Source organism: Lepus europaeus, chromosome 19, assembly GCF_033115175.1.
Source record: "Lepus europaeus isolate LE1 chromosome 19, mLepTim1.pri, whole genome shotgun sequence".
Classification (NCBI taxonomy): domain Eukaryota; kingdom Metazoa; phylum Chordata; class Mammalia; order Lagomorpha; family Leporidae; genus Lepus; species Lepus europaeus.
The window spans coordinates 18,161,829-18,181,560 of NC_084845.1; the positions used below are offsets into that span (position 1 = coordinate 18,161,829).

Below are 19,732 nucleotides of genomic sequence, written 5' to 3' on the forward strand. Positions count from 1 at the left end.
TCTTTATAAAAAGCTCTTTTCTTTCTGGTAGCTTTGTGGGCCATATAGTTTCTGTCACACAATTACTCAGTGCTGCTATTATACCTTGAAAATAGCCATTTATGATACAAATAAGAGAGTGTGGCTGTCTTCCAATACAACTTTATTTACAAAAACAGTGTGGTAGGCAGAATTTGAAGCGAGGGCCATAGCTGGCAAACCCTCCTTCTAGACCAGCACTGTTCAAGAGAAATATAAAGTAAGCCACACATGTAATTGAAAATGTTCTAGTAGCTACAGTGAAACAAAAACAAAAACAGGTGGAATTAATTTTTGTGATATATTTTATTTAACCCAATGTATCCAAAATATCATTTCAACATGTAATCAATATAAAATACTATCAATGAGATGCTTTACATTTTTTTTTGTACCAAGTCTTTGCAATTGTGGTATATTTTACACTTACAGAGCGTATTAGCCATACTTCTAATAGCCACATGTAGCTGGTGGTGACCAAATGGGGCCACAGGTTCTAGCCTTTCCATGCTAGGATTGCTAACTAATTTGGCAGTCAGGACACAGTGATGAGATTTGATGAGATTTTGCCTCTAGGGGGCACAGGACAAGGAATTACAGCTTTTGGGAAACAAAGAATTTGGCCTTGGTCACTTTTAAGCTGAGGTAGCCCAGGATTCCAGGGCATAAACTGATCATCAGACCAATGATCCAGTCAGATGATGCTAGTGTCACCTGCCGATGCAACAAACCTCATGTCGAGAGACTTGGTACAGGCCACAAAATGACCAAAGTGTGAACACACTATTGTCATCTCTGGCCTTCAGTAAAGAACGCTAACTGCCATTAGCAGAATATTCAGTGTGTGATTTGGAAAATAAAATGCAGACCTGTATAGCAAGGGAAAAAAAGGCTTCAAATTCATATTGAACTTTTAAAACGATGACGATAACTAGCTTTCCCAATCATCTTGGTATAGCACAGTTCAATGCTGGTCAGCAACAGTTTAACAAATTACCAAAAGGTAAACAAGGCTCAGCTTTTAATTATTGAAACACAACTTCCTAGGTAATCAAATCAACATTTCCAGGTTAGGACTGGCTATGAATCACTATTAATAAAAGTTAGAGACCAGTATTTTTAACAAAAAATTTATTACCAAAATACAGTATTAAAGTCAATACATGACAAACTCCTGTAAAGCAAAATAAATTATTCTAACATTGTACAGTATTTCCAAAGGTAGTTAGAGAAGCGCTATGGACCTTGCCTCACTGTTCTGAACAGACGAACTGTTCTACCATGAACGCAATCCTAGAGGTTCAGCTTTAAGGCATGCAGCTTGATGTGCAGGATAATTTTACAAAATGCAAATCATCCTATTTTAATAAGATACAGTGTCAGAATTAACTGTAGTCTTTACATGTCAGTGTTCCAGAAATTTTTATACTTTGGCTATAGAAGCAATGCCATAGTGTTACACAATACTTATTTCTTAAAAAAATACATGTATTCATGTCCATGAATATCAAACTCAAATTTCTATTAAATATATTTTATAGAATATTACTTAGAGCACCTTGCTGTACAATAAAAAAAGATTAAATAAGTGTCTATGAAAACTAAAAATATAGTAAGTCTCAATAGAGAAGCCTGCTTGTCTCTGTCAGGGCAAGCACACTGCGGGAAGACACAATGTAAACATGGATGCCCACCATTTGTTTCGTGAGAAAGAACAGAGAAAACTATGGAACCACCAACGCTACCTTAGATAGGATTAAAGATCTAGAGAAAGGCTTCAGTCAGTGTCATTACGTTGCACTGTCTGAGGTCTACAGATCAGATGGAAGGTAAGCACGGTATTGCGGGAACACTGGGGACTCCAACCATGTGCTGGTTTATTAAGACCGGGAGTAAACGACAGAGCCCTGAAAAATATCTCATAATGATCAGAATGCATCACCTTTTCCCTCACCAGCGCGGCCTTATCCAGTAAGTTTCCTTTAAAATTGAACTTCACTATCAAATTCTGGAATTGTAGGTGTTCAGAGCAGAAAACAAATACAAGGGGCATTGGATAACAAAAGGTCTAACAGCAATAAATAAAATAATATTCCTATAAAGCAAACTACTACTGATTTTAATAGCTATCTCTTTTACAATTACAATTGCATATTTAATCTTCATTATTACTTTAAGAAAACTCAACTGTTCATGGTAGAGACACTGTTAAATTAAGGCTTGCCACAAAACAATAGGAAGGTATAGAACATTCTTGGTATATGATTCCTCCTACAGGCCAGGAGAAAGCTTTTAAGACATTCAAAAGCCAGAATTCCATGAAAGGTTAAAGGCTTTGAACCTGTGGGTTAATTTTCCCCCATGAACTAGGGAAATTTTAAATCCATGATTCCAAATGGAAAGACTTAAGTAGCAACCAACAGAAGTGGTTTAATTAAGGAAATGGAAGAAAGGTAATTTAAATAGTCACACTATTGAAGTTTTTGGGATACTTTGGTTATTAGTATTTTCCAAATGATTACATAAAATGAAAGACAAAGAAAATTTATCAAACAAAATTCTTGTAAGGTTGTTAACTTCTGGAATAACAGATTTATAAAGAAATAATGAGTCACAGTTATCAGCAATGAAAAAACTGGTCGACACAAATGGCAATAACATGAGTGGTAAAAAATGTGACTCTTTAAAATACTGTATTTGAATTTGAAATAAATATTTCAATTCTGAAAACAGGAGAAAATGAATTTAAATCCAAATACAATGGATTTGGGGTATATAATTTAGTATATATAACTTCATGTTTTTTTTTTAAAAGCACAAATCAGAAATGGATTGTTTCATAAATAAATTAAAGCTAACTAAATCATAGAGCTGCAAAGTTACAATCAATTGTTTAAATATCATTATCAAAATGAGATAAAAAAACAAATCAGACAATGTTTCAAGATACCTGGCCCCACTTAAATAGTTCCTAATACTATCTTAAAAATATTCATTCAATTCATAACTGGACTTTGGAAACAAAATGTCTACAGAGTTGCCCACTCAAAAAACTCTGTTTCGCACGTTCTAAGTTTAGCAGAGTCATGGCCTTAACTCTAGATGTTAAAAAATCAGGATTCAGAATATTCAGAAACTCAGAAATAGCACCGTGAAAACTGGCGCACTGGCCTTTTGACTTGTAGGTGGAGTTCACGTTAATAAACAACGCATAAATAAGTGAATACAACTACAAAAACAGAAACGACCTGTGTCTTTCACCTTTGGAAATAACTATAGTACAAAATGTGAAATTAATGAGATTACATCTATTTGATGGCAAAAGCACTTTTAGTTGGTTTTTAACATGTCCTATATCATACTGGAAATTCCTTTTGGAATTTCTTAGAAATCCTATGGATTTACTGAATGCTCTTTGTGTTGATTAAGTTTTTATAAAGAACCTGAATTTCTACTGTATTTTAGTCACATTTGGTTTCTCCTCTTCTGTTAAACATGACTAAACTAATAAACTCCAGGAAGGAAAATCTCAAGAGCAGCACTCATTGTAAAAGGCTCCTGAATTTTACCCCTCATCCAGCTGATTTTCACCTTAGGAGTTCAAATTATTTCTATGGGGCTGATGATCAAAAGCCAGTTGTCACACCCTGTTGCCTCAGCAGACTCTTTCAGATAACCAGCATGATCTTGTTTGGCCGAGAGGGATAGGAGGACCGTGTATCTAGGCAAAGTGTGCTGTGTCCCATCCAACACTCTGAAAAGAACCTGTGAGAAGTGCACTGTGCCCAGTGAATTACCATTTCTGTGAACTTGAGATCTGTTTCAAGTCTGATGGGAATTCACCTATTTCCTCCTTTGCCCACAAGAAATTCACTGTAATTTAAGACAATAATTTACTTCTTAATTGCGTTGCTGACAGTCCAGATTTGGTTTAGAGGTTTCTCTTTTCCTTCTTTTTTTTTAGGTGTAAAGGGAGAAATCTCAGCTCGGGTAGAGGATTAATTCCTATAAATTGAGGGAACGATTTGATTTAAGTGGGTCATTTTAAAGCCCTCCGTTTCCCTGTCGACTCTGTCGGTGACACAGAAAGAAACCCTGTTCGAGCTGCCTCTCTCTTCTCACCAGAGGCCTGTCATCCTAGAGCTGGCATGTGAAACGTGAGAATGAAGAAAACGAGGCTCTGCTGAAGACTGTGACACAGATAGCATACATTTTAGAACAACGCCTTGCAAAGCCCTTTTGTAACTCTTCTTGCATTTCTACACTACAATAAGCTTTTGATAATAAATACACCTGACACTAAGATGGGTGGTAGAGGGTTAATACAGGTTTACATTTTTGCTTCCTCCTCAACCTACTTCCCTTCACTGCTTACCCATCTGGAATTCATTTTACAACGGGTTTAGTTCCAAAGTTGCATCTGTCGCTTCTTCTGAAAACCATACCGACTCTTTTTTCTGTGTCTAGTAAATTAGCTACCTGACAACAAAGGTGAGGCTGTGGTTTAAGGGGATCCTCGTCTACCATGTTCTTCAAGTGATTATTCCCCCTAGCTTGTGTTTACGGTTGTGTTGTGGTCCTTGTTTAGGATGATGTTTACAATCTCACCCTCATGCTCTTTCATATGATCCAAGAGATTTTCTTTGCTGGTTGACTCAAAACCACAAATACAACAACAGAAGAGTAAAACACAATACTCCATACCAGGAGGGGCCAGGTTGGAGTTTTTTTCTACACTATATGAGGTATTATTTGTTGGGCTCAGTTTCTCATTCTCGTTGGGATCTACAACTTCACTGGGAGCCTGGGAAATCAGCTCTGAGGATGACACGGAGTTTTCTGAACTTCCGGTGACAGGGTCAGCTCTCTCTTCACTGCCGGTTAGAGTCTTTCCAGAGGCTTTTCCAAGAACTCTTCAAAACAAAACATGCAAAGCTTGAATGAGTCATAATGTCAGACTAGTGGTTTTAATCCTAGCTTGAATTTATCTATAGCAATAAAGGGAAGGGGTAGAAGAGATACCTGCCACTTTGGGAAATTGCGTCATTGATAGCCTTGTTCACTTGTTCGTAGTTGTAATTTTGGTCACTTGCATGCTTCCACATGTGAGACTTCAGAGAAGGAGGATGGCTGCACACGTAGCCACACAAAGAGCATCTGAAAGACAGGCATGCACAACTTTAACACTTCATGAGAGTCCCATGGCAATTATTACATTTCAGATTGAGAAGCTACTGCATACATTTAAAAAAAATTATTTATGGGGTCAGTGCTGTAGCGTAGTGGGTAGAGCCGGCAGTTGCAGTGCCGGCATCCCATACAGACGCCATTTGAGTCCCAGCTGCTCCACTTCCAATCAAGCTCCCTGCTAATGGCCTAGGAAAGCAGCAAAGGATGGCCCAAGTGCTTGGGTCCTACTCCCACCTGGAAGACCTGAAAGCAGCTCCTGGCTCCTGGCTTTGGATCAGCTGAGCCTTGGTAGTTGTGGCCATCTAGGGAGTGAACCAATGGATGGAAGACCCCTCTCTCTCTAACTATCTCTACCCTTCAAATAAATAAATAAATCAAAAAAAGATTTGCTTGGCCAAGCCAAAGCCAGGAGCTTCATCTGGGTTCCCCTCATGGCTGCAGGGGCTCAAGCACTTGGGCCATCTTCCACTGCTTTCCCAGGCACATTAACAGGGAGCTGGACCAGAAGCAGAGCAGCTGGGACTTAACTGGCACCCATAAGGGATGCTGGAGCTGCAGGTGCTGGCCCCGAAACAAATTGTTGCATATATTTTGGAACATTTGGTAAAATGTGAATTTCACAATGAAGCCATTTAAAAGTAATTAATAGACTATTTTTTAGAGTACTTTTAAATTTACATGGTCACATAACAGATTTCCCATCCACCCCTTCTATCCATTTCCTCTTATTAACATTGTGCATCAGTGTGGTATAATAGTAATAACTGATGAATCATACTATTATTAAAGTCCACAGCTTACATGAGCATTCTACCTGTTCTGCCAAATGTGTACTATCACTCATCCTGAGGAGTTTCACTAACTTGAGATCTTGCACCTAGTCAGCCCTCTCTCCTTGTCCCAGTCCCTGGTAACCATGTATCTCTTTTTAGTATCTCCGTTTTGCTTTTCCTAGAATGTCATATAACTGGAATCACAGCAACATGTATTTACAGCCCCTTTATGCTTTTAGTGGCTGAACAGCTTTTTTTAATTGCTGAGTAAGATCCCACTGTATGGATATACCAGTTTATTTACTCATTCACCTGAGGAAAAATAACTTGGTTACCAGTTTTTTATAATTGTGAACAAAGATGATATAAACATGTGTTTGCAGATTTTTCTGTGACTAGAAGTTTTCACCCTTTCGGTAAATAATTAGGAGTATAACTGCTAGACTGTATTGTAAAACTATGTTTGCCTTTTTTAGGAAATTGCAAATGTACTTTGTAAAAGACACTTAATTACAAACTCCATAAATCAGATAGCTCAACTGAATTCTTTCTTATACCAGTAAGCAATAACAAAGCATAAAGCAAATCAAAGAGTAAACAAAACAACTAGATAAGGACAGGTACTAAAACCTTACTCTCACCCATCGCCAATTTAACTTCATGACAGCATTAGTAGTATTCCTTTATTATGTGTCCTGAGGACTAGCTCCAACACCAAAGGTCTTTGATCTCAAGAAATACCAGCCTAGATAAAGACAATACAGCAGTATTTTCCAGAGAACTCCTAAGAATTCAACCATGAAAAGATGCTCGGTGACATCAGTCAAGGAAATGCACTGGATTGGCAAAGATGAGTAAGTCTGCTAAGATTCTTCACCATGTGGAGACAGGGAAAGCACAAGTTGCATGCATGTATACACAAGCATTCCAAAGAACAATGTGGCAGCAGCTCTTAAAACAGTGATACGCAAACCTGCCACCTCACAAAGTCCAGGTTTAGGTGTTCACGCTAAAGGCATTCTCAAACACACTCACAAAGACATGCATATAAGAATAATACTGAGGCCATGCATGGTAAAAACCAAAAACAAAAAAACCTACAACCAGTGTTCTTTCACAAGGATATGGAACATATAAAGGAACATTATAGAGTAGTTAAAATAAAGAACTAGATCTATACTGATGAACCAATGTTAATAAAAGAAGAAGCAACAAAAAGATTTGCTCTCTTGTTATTAATACACACATACATGTTATGTGTAAAGTTACTGTAAAATGCCTGAAACAACACACATTAACTTCAGGACAATGAGTTAGTGGGCAGGAAGAGCTGAAGATGTGAGGTTCTGGCTATTTCTATAAAATTTTACTTCTTTACAATGTGGTAAAATGTTTGAAAAAAATTTTTTTTAATATTTTAAAAAATGCTAGCCTATTTTCCTTAAGACTTTAAGGACAAATAAAATTACCACATTTATTACTGGCAACACACACAAAAACTTAATTCATTTTATTTTGCTTACTCCCATTTAAGATGCATCAATTTTGTGACAAATCTCAATAAATGTGTTTTCAGCAGTATCTCCATAGAAGGGCCAGCAGGGCAATCACTCTCAGCCCAAGCCATTAAACTGGATGCCTGTGTATCACTGCACTGGTCACACCGTAGCCTGTAGTGTGGTTGCAGTCCACTGCCTAAGTGTTTTTGATATCAGCTCACTGAAAGGAATGCCAGCCTCATGCCGGTGTTGGGCACTCAGTCAACACTAAGCAAGAGCGGGCCCAGTCATTTCTTTCTAGTACTTTCACTAAGTCAATGCCTGCATGTAACTTGAGCCTGTGAGATAATTTATAATACCAATACTCTCCTATTTATGTTATGCAAAGGGAAAGCAGACATGAAATCTTGGTTGTTCAAATTACTTGTCTCCTCACATATTCAATGCTGTTGCTCTGAAGGCTCACGAGAAACTTCCTTAAGCAGAATGAACCACGTTGCACAAAGGGTCCCCTGTGTGGAAGTCAGTGTCATGCAAGTAGAATTTCACTCGAAAACCGAGGAAATAAACCCCAGCTTAAACAAGAGGGGAGTAAGAGTGGCTTTCAAAAGCTGGGCAGGAGTAGGAGAAGGGGCAGGTACAAAACTACATCCAGAGCCAGCCAGGACAATTACTTGCTGGTGTCCCACGGCACAGCAGAGTGACTACAGTTAGCAACACTTTATGGTATATTTCAAAGTGGCATCAAGAGAGGACATTCTGCATAGTCGCAGCAAAAGAAACGCAGTTTCAGGCGATGGGCATGCCAACTACCCTGATTTGATCATTACACATTGTATACATGTATCAACATATCACACTGCATCCCATAAACACATTTATTAAAAATAAAATAAAAAGAAACCCCAGAAATTTCAAATTTATCTTGTAGAACCTCTCCAATATTACTTAAACCTTAAGGAAAAAAAAGTGTTGAGCTATTCAATTAAGTAACTGCTCTCTTATTTTTTGAGTGGGGGAGAGACAGAAAGAGAAGAGTTCCCATGTACTGGTTCACTCCCCAAGTGCCTACAATGGCTGAGGCTGTGCTAGGGTTGGGAGCGGGGACTCAATCCAAGCCTCCCACACGAGTGGCAGGGACCCAACTGCTTGAGCCATCGTCACTGCCTTCTAGGGTTCCCATTAGCAGGAAGTCAGAACAGGAGCTGGAGCCAGAACTCCAACTCAGGCACTGGGGATTTGGGATGTGAGCACCCTGGATCGCATCTTAACCTCTAAGGCAATGCCCATGCCTGTTCTCTTTTTCCAAAAACAGAAATGTTGGGGTGGACACTGGAGTACAGTAGGTTAAGTCGATGCTTGGGATGCCTGTATCTCATGTCAGAGTTTGTGAGATTGAGTCCCACTTCTGCTTCTGATCCAGCTTCCTGCTAACGTGCCTGAGAGGCAGCAGATAATGCTTCAAGTATACCTGACATCCATGTGAGAGACCTGGATGGAGTTCCTGGCTCAGTCTTGGCTACTGTGGACGTCTGGAGGGTAAACTAGCAGATGGAAGATCTCCTTCCCTCTACCTTCCCAAATAAATTAAAAAATGAATAAACATTTAAAAAAATCAAAATTACACTTCTCAATTTCTGAACTGTCATAGTAAACGTTTAGAGGAAAGTTGAGCTTTTTCTGCTTAACATGTTACATCCCTGTGGTATGTGTGCCCTAAATAAGGAAACAATGTTGACATATTATTAACTGAAGTCCATACTTGATTTGGTTGTCATGTTTTTTAATCTAATGTGCTTCCTGTGGTCCAGGATCTTACCTAGGACACCAGGTTACGTTCACTCAAATGTTTCCTTAAGATCTACGTTCTAACAGTTTCTCCAACTTTATTTTAACTGATCTTAAGATTTGAGGCCTACTGGTCAGACATTTTGTAGAATATCCCCTAAGTTGTGGCTGTCTGATGTTCCTCTCATGGTTAGACTCATTCTTTGGGTTCTTGGGAGAAAGATCATAGAAGTAACTGGCAATCTCATTACAACTATCTGTATGACAACAGTACTGATATGGATATTTCACTGGAGAATGTATCAGGAACCAAGAGCTGGATGCCAGGTGAACTACTTTAATTTTGTAGGCCGGTGCAGTGGCTCACTTGGCTAATCTTCCGCCTGTGGTGTTGGCACCCCGGGTTCTAGTCCCGGTTGCTCCTCTTCCTGTCCAGCTCTCTGCTGTGGCCTGGGAGGGCAGTGGAGGATGGCCCAAGTGCTTGGGTCCCTGCACCCGCATGGGTGACTGGGAGGAAGTACCCGGCTCCTGGCTTCAGATCGGCGCAGCGCCAGCCGTGGCGGCCATTAGGGGAATGAACCAGTGGAAGGAAGACCTTTCTGTCTCTCTTTCACTGTCTATAACTCTCTCTCTGTCTCTCTGTCTCTGTCTGGCCCAAAAAAAAAAAAAAAGAAAGAAAAAATTTTTTTGTAAAGAGTTTTTTCCTGATTTCAAAGATTCACAGTGAAAATTTAGAAATGGCAGGGGAAGGAGTAGAAAATAAAAACCACTCAATTGATTTTGATGTCTATTTTCCAGTCTTTAAAAATTCATATATTATTTTATAAAGCTGAGATCACGTAAGCCTGCTCTTCTGTTGCTATTCTCCGATATAAACTTTCTACACTAAATATTTAATGGCTGCCTAGTAATGGCAACACTGGATGGAACTGGTGGAATCTTATCACTAATTCCCTACTGTTTCAGGTAAAAAAGTAATTCTAAAAGCTGATAATTATCTTCATGTTAAGAATCGCAAGCACTTAAACCTTTGGATAAAATAATTAAGAACACAGTCCATAAGCTCCAGTGTGTACCAATGGAAGTATATGCACACTCTTTTTTCGGGTGGGGAGCTATTCCAGGAATACTGACAACTCAATATTAGGAAAGCTGTGATGAGGATTCACCATTCGAAAGGATCAGGATAGAAAAGTTACATTTTTATTGTTCTTACTGAAACTTATCTTAAAAAATTCTAAATCCATAAAAATCCTTAAACAAAGATGAAATTATAAAGGAAAATACAATGGATCTCCATTATCAAGCTTCAGTAATTATTTATTGGCTTTTTGCTTAACTTGCTTTATATTTTATCCCCACTAAAATTTCCTTGATTTTTATGGAAATGTTTTACTCAAATTAGGATCCAAAAAAGCTCTAAGTATTACATTTGGTTGGTATATATCTTTTTTTTTCTTAAAAAAAGATTTATTTATTTGAAAGGCAGAGTTACATAGAGAGGAGAGAGACAGATCTTCCATTCACTGGTTCACTCCCCTGGCTACAATGGCTTGGGCTGGGCCAGGCTGAAGCCAGGAGCAAGAGCTTCTCCTGGGTCTCCCACATGGTTACAGGGGCCCATGCACTTGGGCCATCCATTCTCTGCTGCGTTCTCAGGCACATTAGCAGGGAGCGGGATCAGAAGTGGGGTAACTGGAACTCAAACCAGTGCCATGAATTGCAGGCAGTGCTTCACCCATTACACCATAATGCCAGCCCCGGTAAATATCTTAAATCTCTTCTGATCTACACTAAGTCTTCCCTGCAATATCCTCATGCTGTGGATATGCTAAGACATCAGGTTTTCTGCCTTGTAGAATTCCTCACATTGTGGAATGCACTGATGACTTTCTGATGATACAGTTTATCAAGTTCCTCCTTCTCTTGTAAATTGCTAGTGGACCTAGAGAAAAGATTCTTCATCTCAACACTATGGACACTTTGGGCCAGATAATTCTTAAGCAGTGGGGCTGTCTGGGCATTGTATGTTGTCTAGCAGCGTTCCTGGCTCCTACCCACTTGAAGCTCATAGTACCCTCTCTCTCAGCTGTGATAAACAGTAATGTCCTAAAGGATACCTTTACAAATATTTTTCAAAGACATACAAGTGACTTTCAAAACAATCCATGGTGCTATATCTGCGGTCATACAAATCATTTGCTTCCAAGTTTAAATCAGTTTCTTAACAATCTAATCATTAAGCACCAATGCTGGTTTATGGGACTACTGAAACTTATGAAGCTTGGTGCAGTTTACGACAGCGAGAACCTGAAATACTCAGTTTCAACTAAAGCACTTCCATTCCATTGTTGTAATTAACGGCACGCATGGACTGCCTCAGCCGACGTCCCCACCGTGGGCACTCCGCTCCAGGCCTCCCTTGTCGGACTGTTTCCTCGTTTCCGCAGGTCACTGTCCCTGTGCTTCTGCCTATTCAGAGTTCTGCAGCACTGTGACTGCAGGCTGGCCACACTGCTTTTAGAACGCTCCTTCTCATAAAGCAAGGAAATAAATTGGTTTGAAATGATATTTGCACTCACAAAACAAACAACAAAACAATAATGCCCCTAGAGATTGGCAAATGTCCTCTGAGGAGGTGATTTAGAAGATTCATTAAACACAAGGTCAGAGTTTAAAAAATATATACTTCATGGTTACAGCTGTGTATCTCCTACTACCACACTTCAGGAGGTACTGAGACCAGGCTGACAATACCTAAACCCAATATATAGTCTTAATAAGACTTCTTTGTAAAATCGGGTAGATGGATAATTCTTCAGCATGATAAACTGTACATATCTCAACCAGAAACTAATATAAGGCTTAATGAAGAAATGCCAGAAGCATTTCCATCAAGCCCAAGAACAAAACAAGGTTGTTGACTTTCCCCACTATTATTTAGTGTTGCAGAGGTATTAACCAGTACAACGAGACAAGAAACAAAAAAAGAGGTACAAATATCATAGAGGAAGGGGTGAGACCAACATCTGCAGATAATAGTTCTATAACTAGATAATGCAACAGAAATGAAAAACTGGCACAAATAATAAGTCTATAAAAACATAAAGCCAACATTCTGTATAGGTCAAGAAGGTTCCTATATATAACAACATTAAAATGCTGGGAGGAAGGAAAGGACACAACTTATAATGGCAATGGGAAAAGAAACCCTATGTACGAGTATGCACAATAAAGATGTGTATGTGGTGGGGAGGAGGCAGATATTGCTTTGCACAGTTCTGTTATGCACAAATTTCAGTTACCCTGGCTTCAATGTCAGCAGTCCTCCAACAGCATGATTCAAATTGCACTGACTGTGATAGGTATACTAACTGTGAATAACTATATAGTCAAAACTTCATTGCTCTCTAGCTCCCTGCTAAAACAGAGGTGCATCATGATCAATGACCAATCATTTCACTCCTTTCAAAGTCTGTCAGTGAGTGCTCATTGTGATTCTAGTTCACACACACAGCAAAGCTTACAGTTGTGCTGCCTCTTTGTCTCCCAGTGATAAACCCACAAGACATTTTACAAAAATGGACAGTGAAAAGGAGGGGAAATTTGTACACAAAATGCAAGTGCTACAAAAATCCAGGAAACAGTATCGCTGGGAGCAAAATTAGACACAAATGCAAATGGATTTATAGAACAAATAGTTGACCATAGGGATGCTGCCCCTGTAGCCACTGAAGAACAGCATTTTCAGCCTTCAGGTCTTTCTAAGGCTGAACTCAGTGAAACAAATGAAGTTATGTGCTTTCCAGAGATAACTTACACTGGCAAAAATTTCACTTGAAAGGAATTCTTGGAGATATTTCCTGATACCAAACAGCAAAAGATGAAATGCTGAAAGTTGACCCATGCTTACAAAGGACAGCTGACAATTTGCCAAGACATAGTAAGGACGCTTATTCCAAACTGTAGGAGATAACACATTTTAATTCTCCAAATTTTTGTTTGAAATCACAGGTGCCATGGTCTGAATGTATGTGTATGTGGCCCCTGCAATTCCTATTTTGGAATGTAACTCCTAAGGTGACAGTATGAAGAGGTGGAGCATTTGGGAAGTAACTAAACTATGAGAGGGTAAGACCCTGTGAATGGGGTTAGTACCTTTACACTGGCCTATTTTCCCATGTGAGTACTAAAATAAATTTATCTTTTAATCCTATTTCCACAAAATATACTTTAAAAAATTTATTTACTTGAAAGGCAGAGTGACAGAAAGAGGGGGATCTTCCATTTGTTGGTTCACTTTCCAAATGCCAGCAACAGCCAGGACTGGGCCAGGCTGAAGCCCGCAGTCTGACATTCCACCTGGGTCTCCCACATGACTGGCAGGGGCTGAAGCACTTGAGCCACCATCTGCTGCCTCCCAGGGTGTGTCAGCAGGAAGCTGAATCAGAAATCGTTGTGGCCAGGTACCTGATGGGGAATGCAGGTGTCCCAGCGGTAGCTTGTCTTGCTGTGCCACAACACCTGCCCTTCCACAGATGTTCTGAAGTACTTTTATACACACACACACACACACACACAAAACAAGAAATGTGCGGACTAATATAAATGAAGAAACTTTAACATACTACTGAGGTACAGAATAGATGACTTAAAGGAATAAAAAAGCCTATACTTTATATAAAGTTGTTAATTCTTTCTAATTAATCTAGAAACTTAACATGACCCCAATATAAATAATAATTACTTTAAGAGTAAACTAAGCAAGTGTTTATTTTAATACACAAGTGGCTGCTAAAATTCTTATGTGCCTACACATATCACTCATTCAAAACAAATAAAAAAATTGAACTACCCACAAAATCTACTTATCTCCAATTCCTTACCACTACTTGTCCTATAGATTTGGTTTAATTTGCATTCATAACAGAAAAAAAGTTGTCATGTAAGAGTGGTATAAGGTACACACAGACTTAAAAAAACAACAGTAAACACTGGATATGACATCTGCTAAAAATCATTACTGCTACCTTAAGAGCTCTGGGTGTTCCTCAAGATCTGGGTGTTCCTTTCTCCCCAACAGAGGACAATTTTCCAATTTCATATTGTGTGATTTGTTTTTCAGTCCTATCTTTGTGTATCCCTAAGGTAACTGTTTGTATGTTTTTGAGTGCATAAGTACAAGCATACTTTATGCATTCTTCCGTGACCTGCTTCTTGTTTCTGAGATTCATTTATGTTAATAGGTACAGCTTATTTCCCTTACAAGGTACTCGATTTCGATTTTTTTTGCTTCTGTAGTTTCTCAATTTCCCTGACAGAAACTGCAGAGGTAAAATATTTAGAAGTTGTTTTAATATTTATCTAATGCTTTAGTTGCTGTCATTGGGAGAGTAGTTCAGGTTATCTAGTCTACTATGTTGTCTGACACGGGAGCCCCCTGCTAACAGATTAACTTACAGTCTTTGTACCAAAAAGGAATACAGAGGTAAGCACAAAGACAAATTTTAAAATATTACTTGCATAATTTCCCAAATTTTTAAATGTACATGTGCAGATTTCATGCAAAGTAGAATCATACTACAGATTTTTAATCCTATTTTTGAAAATGTTCCATGAGTACTTTTCAAGTTAAAAGTTATATTTTCAATGGGCTATAATGCTCCATTCTACAAAAGTAGAATAAATTAACCACTAGTTACGGTTAGAATGTTTTTGACCACTTGTGCAGTGTTGACTGTTTTTAGAATAAAGTCTATTTTCCTCCAGAACATTTAGGAACAACAAAGGAAAAATGGACACTCGCAGGTAAGATACAGAACATCACCAATACACCTGTAGAGAGGCTCCCTGTGTGCCCCACCTTTGCCTCTTTTCCCCACTAGTTAAGAATATTCCTGGATTGCGGGACACAGCCACTTTTAAGGTTTTGAGCTGTCAGAGTTTACTAAATCAGAGAGAAACGAGTCAAGAGGAAACAAGTACATTTGAATTAATAATGGATACTGATGTAACAGTGCTAATCCCAGTGCTAACAACCATGACTTCAGACCCAGGACTTCAGGGAGAAAACCACGCTGGTGAAAACTTCCCTATTTCTTTAGTCTGGGTCTTGACTTGGTTAGTCTCTAGGTCTGATTCAATTAGGGACAACTGCTTTGAGGGGTTAGCTGGAAGAAACTGGATATCCTACAAGATTTGGGGTGACTTGAGTTTGATTTGAGTATATACAAAGATTTCAACAGAAGCTTCCCAATAGGTTCTTCCTATGCTTGTAAAGGAATGATAACCCAGAGAAATATCACTTCAAATTTTGTGATAAACCTGAAAAGGCCATTGTGAAAAAAGAAACTCCTTCAATTAATTTGTTCAAAAACACAAAAAACAAAAAAACCCCATACTTTTGCTCTCCAAATTATACTATCTGCTATACTGATTTTCCTGAAAACAAATCTGAACTTCTCATAGACTGAGTTCTTCCCCAAGCCAACACCACTGACTTGAGTCATCACACCCACCAATGACAAGAAACTTGAGACTCACTGTGGTGGAAGGGACAGTATAAGACTTCTAAGGGTGGGTCATAAAAACCAATAAAGTTTTTGCCTAGCTCTTACCTAAGAAGCTTTTTATTTGGCAAGTCCAGGAGAAAAAATCATGTTATGTGTTCCACTGAAGCTCAGCCAGCAGCCAGCATTAGCTACCAGAGAGTAGATGAGAAAGTCCTAGTGCCTGCAACCCCTGGCTATCTCAGTCACCTCTAGCCTCCAAGTTTCCCTGCTGAGGGATTGTATGGGCTAGAGGCAAGACATCGTCCAAATTGCTAGTCCGGATCTCCACAGTATACTGAAATAGCTACTGTTTCATACCACTGAGCTGGGGGCAGTCTGTCATCCGCTTCATGGTGTATCCCTGGCATAGCTGAGATAAGCAGGATGGCATGGCACTAGCAGCAAGGATTCAAGACCTGGCTCTGCCACTTGTGAGACCTGGGGAAAGTTGTTTAATCTACTGCAGCCCTGTCTCCACACCTAAGGCTGTGTGAGGATCAAGTGAACTGACACGTACCTAGTACTCGCCACACTGCCTGGCCCACAGAAAGTGGTCTCGAAAATGTCAGCTATTATTATCCTTTCTTACATGTTTATACAGAAGCCATGCAATCAACGATGGACCATACTGACAGGCAATCTTGTCATTCTAAAATGTCATTCCTGCTGCCAAAACCTTTCTGGAATTTTGTTTCTGAGATTTTTCTCTCAGTTGTTGTGCCCTGTGAGAAACCTAAGCTCACAAAAACACAGAGTATTTTTGCCCCAGTTGATGTGTCATCCCTGAAAATCAGCAAACATTTTTTTCTTCTGTACCATCTTCTACTTTACTCATCATTTTTGAAACAAAAACAAAAACACCAGTTTCAAAGTACAAAGACAAAATATTCCTAACTACAAATAAAAAGATTAAAAAACTTGTCTATGTTAAAACCAGAGATTTCTGTTCATTAAAAGACATCACTAAGAGCAGAAAGTCACAGTTCAGAAGACATCAGCAGTATATACAACAAATACTTGTATTCAGAACACATAAAGAACTCCTGTAAATCAGTAAGAAAAAGGAAGACAGTCCAATAAAGAAATGGACCGTAGGCCACAGGCAAATGAAAAGATGCTTAACCTCATAAATTATCAGGGAAACACAAACTCAAACACAAACTACAATAACACTATTACACACCTACCTGAATGATCAAAATTAAAGACTAAAAATACAAAGTGTTGGTAAGGATATGAATCAGTACAAACATTTCACAAAAATGCTGATACTATCTACCAAGGCTGAATGCCCATGTTCAGTTACCTAAAAATCCTATTCCTAGGTATAAACCCAATGGAAATGGACTCACTTTATATCTGCACAAAAAATGCTAAAAATGGCATTACTGATAATGAGGAGGAAAACTCAGTAATTATCCAAATATCAACTGACAGTAGAATAAATAAATAAATTGTGGTATAGTCTTATAATGGAATACTATCTAGCAATGAGATATATTAGTGCTACATTACTATACACACAGAAAAAAGTGATGTTGAGAGAAAAAAAAAACATAAAAAAGAACATATACTGTGTGATTCCACCTCTATTTAGTTAAAAAACAGGTAAAACTAACATGATGCTAGAAGTTAAGACAATGGTTACAAGAAATGGGTAAGATATGGTTAAGGACGAGAAGGCCCAAGAAGGGACTAGCGGTGGTTTATTTGTTAAAACAAGAGTTCAAGGGGCTAGCATTTTGGCATAGCAGGAAAGCCATCTCATACAGGGACCAATTCATGTCCCAGATGCTGCACTTTGGATCCAGCTCCCTATTAATGGCCTGAGAAAAGCAGTGGAAGATTATCCAAATGTCTGGGCCCCTGCCACCCACGTGGGAGACTTGGAAGAACCTCCTGGCTCTGGCCCAGTCCAGCCTTGGCCACTGTGGCCATCTGGAGAGTGAACCAGCTGATGGAAGATCTCTCCCTCTCTTTCCTTCTAAAAAATTTGATTTATGATCATTCATCAAGCTGTACATTTATGATTTATGTAATTTTTAGGATATATGCTAGCCTCAATTAAAAAGTCTATTTTAAAAACTCAGAGAAGGAAAGAGAGAGGAAGAAGGAGGGAGACATTTAAGAGATGTAACATACAAATGAGGTGTTTGGCTCTTGTTTGATTCCTGATATGAACAAACTAAAGGTATAGTCTAGAACATTTAAAGAAGAATTTGGTATTTTTTGGACTTAGCATTAGAAAATTTCAACATACATATTTAGGTAGGTCACCTACTTAAGGAAGAAAAGGTACAGTAATACCACTATACATTTATTTTCAATAATAAACTAAACTTATACAGTAAGAGCCATTTTATAGAAGACAAGTTGAGGTACACAGGTAACTGTCAACATTTACAGAGCCCCTACTGTGTGCCAGCAATGTGCAGAGTATGTTAGTCCAAAGCCCGTGTACTTCCCTCCATGGTCGTCTCTGGCCACCATCTAGTTTCACAACCCAAGTAATCAATACACTTGTGTTTCTATGGGAAAATGGGCTCAATGCCATATGATTAGAAGAGAGTTGGTAACCTCAAGAGAATGTTTTGTTCTCTCATTTTGCTCTCTACAAAAATGGTATCAGGGGATGAAAATCAGGGCAATTCTAGTACTGGAATATTGAAGTAACCAATGAAAACCTAGTATTTGAAAATTCTGAATTGATTCTTTCACTGAAAGTTTGAAGTCAATGTTATAAATATCAGGTACAACCACTGGTATGTGGTTTACACTGCATAAAAACCAAGTCAGCTGCACTTGGCAGGGACTGTGTTAATGGTGATGTGTTTGCATCTCTCTCTGTCCTTACACAGGAGCGGAAAACAGCCCTCCTTCTGCAGTAAGGAGTTCCTCAGACGACTCACAACTTCCTAAGCAAAAGGAGGGAACCAGGCCCTTCCAAGCACCAGGTAACATTCTGGGTGCCTCAGAAATACATTCTCATTCAGTCTTCAAAGGCCTTATGAAGCAGGCAGCATTCTCCCCAGTTTCATTTGGGAAAGGAGGGTTAGCTTGGAATAACATCCCTGTGGTCTCCAACTGGGCACACAGAGTGTGATCCATACTTGGGATTCTAAAGCAAGGCTCCCTAAGACACTGCAGTGCCTCCAAAGCAGCCAGATGTGGCATGGGGACCTCAGCAGTGAACATATTTCCGCCTTGTAAAAGGAGGTTTGCCTGCCTACACAGGAACGGAATTGTTCTCCTTTGCTTCCCAAATGAGAGGAGGTCAACAGTCTTTTCTTTTTTGGTTAGTCAAGAAATTATTGGGAAGGAACGAGGACAAATAACCATTAGCTACCATTGACTGGCTACTTATTATATGCTAGTACCTCCTATGGCATAGGCATTTCATCTGAACCTCAGCATCTTAGTTATCCTCATTTTACAATTGAGAAAACCAAGCATAGAGAGGTAAAGAGTTTACCCAGGGTCATAAAATACCATACATGAGCTCTCAGATTCATTATTAGGACTATTTGTTCCCATGAAATTATTGCCCAGACCACAAAAACGGGTTCAGTGAAGAATTGAAATGACAACATAAGAGCAAAGGCATGAGAAAGGAACCTGTACTGCCATGGCAGAAAAATCTGTTACATAACAGACAAGGTAAAATACTAAACGAATCTTCTGTGCTCTTGTGCAAAAATTAGAAGCTGTGCAATAAGGTATTTTTGCTGTGTAAGAATTCATCACTGCTACTTGTGAGCATGTTTCTTAACAAAATGTAGAGATTCAAAATGCACAGGGTATGGACTCTGAGAAAGCAAGCCAAGCTCAAACGCTGACCTTAAGTGTACCAGGCAACTACATGGAATGAAACAAATGTGAAATAAGCCAGAAAAACTACTGTGATCCTCAGAGT

The 19,732-nt window shown here is 39.0% G+C and overlaps 1 protein-coding gene across 2 annotated transcripts in view; it reads right to left on the reverse strand.

The window, feature by feature from the left end:
* Positions 1-305: 305 nt before the first annotated feature.
* The window catches only part of ZNF507 (zinc finger protein 507), a 39,044-nt gene continuing 19,617 nt past the window's right edge, over positions 306-19,732 (reverse strand). For both annotated transcript variants that reach the window (XM_062176437.1, XM_062176435.1), the window contains 2 exons: positions 5,041-5,175; positions 306-4,931 (listed from right to left, as the gene is read on the reverse strand). In XM_062176437.1, the coding sequence (XP_062032421.1) occupies positions 4,568-4,931; positions 5,041-5,175 (499 nt within the window). In that variant the 3' untranslated portion in view covers positions 306-4,567. The remainder of the gene's footprint in view (positions 4,932-5,040; positions 5,176-19,732) is intronic.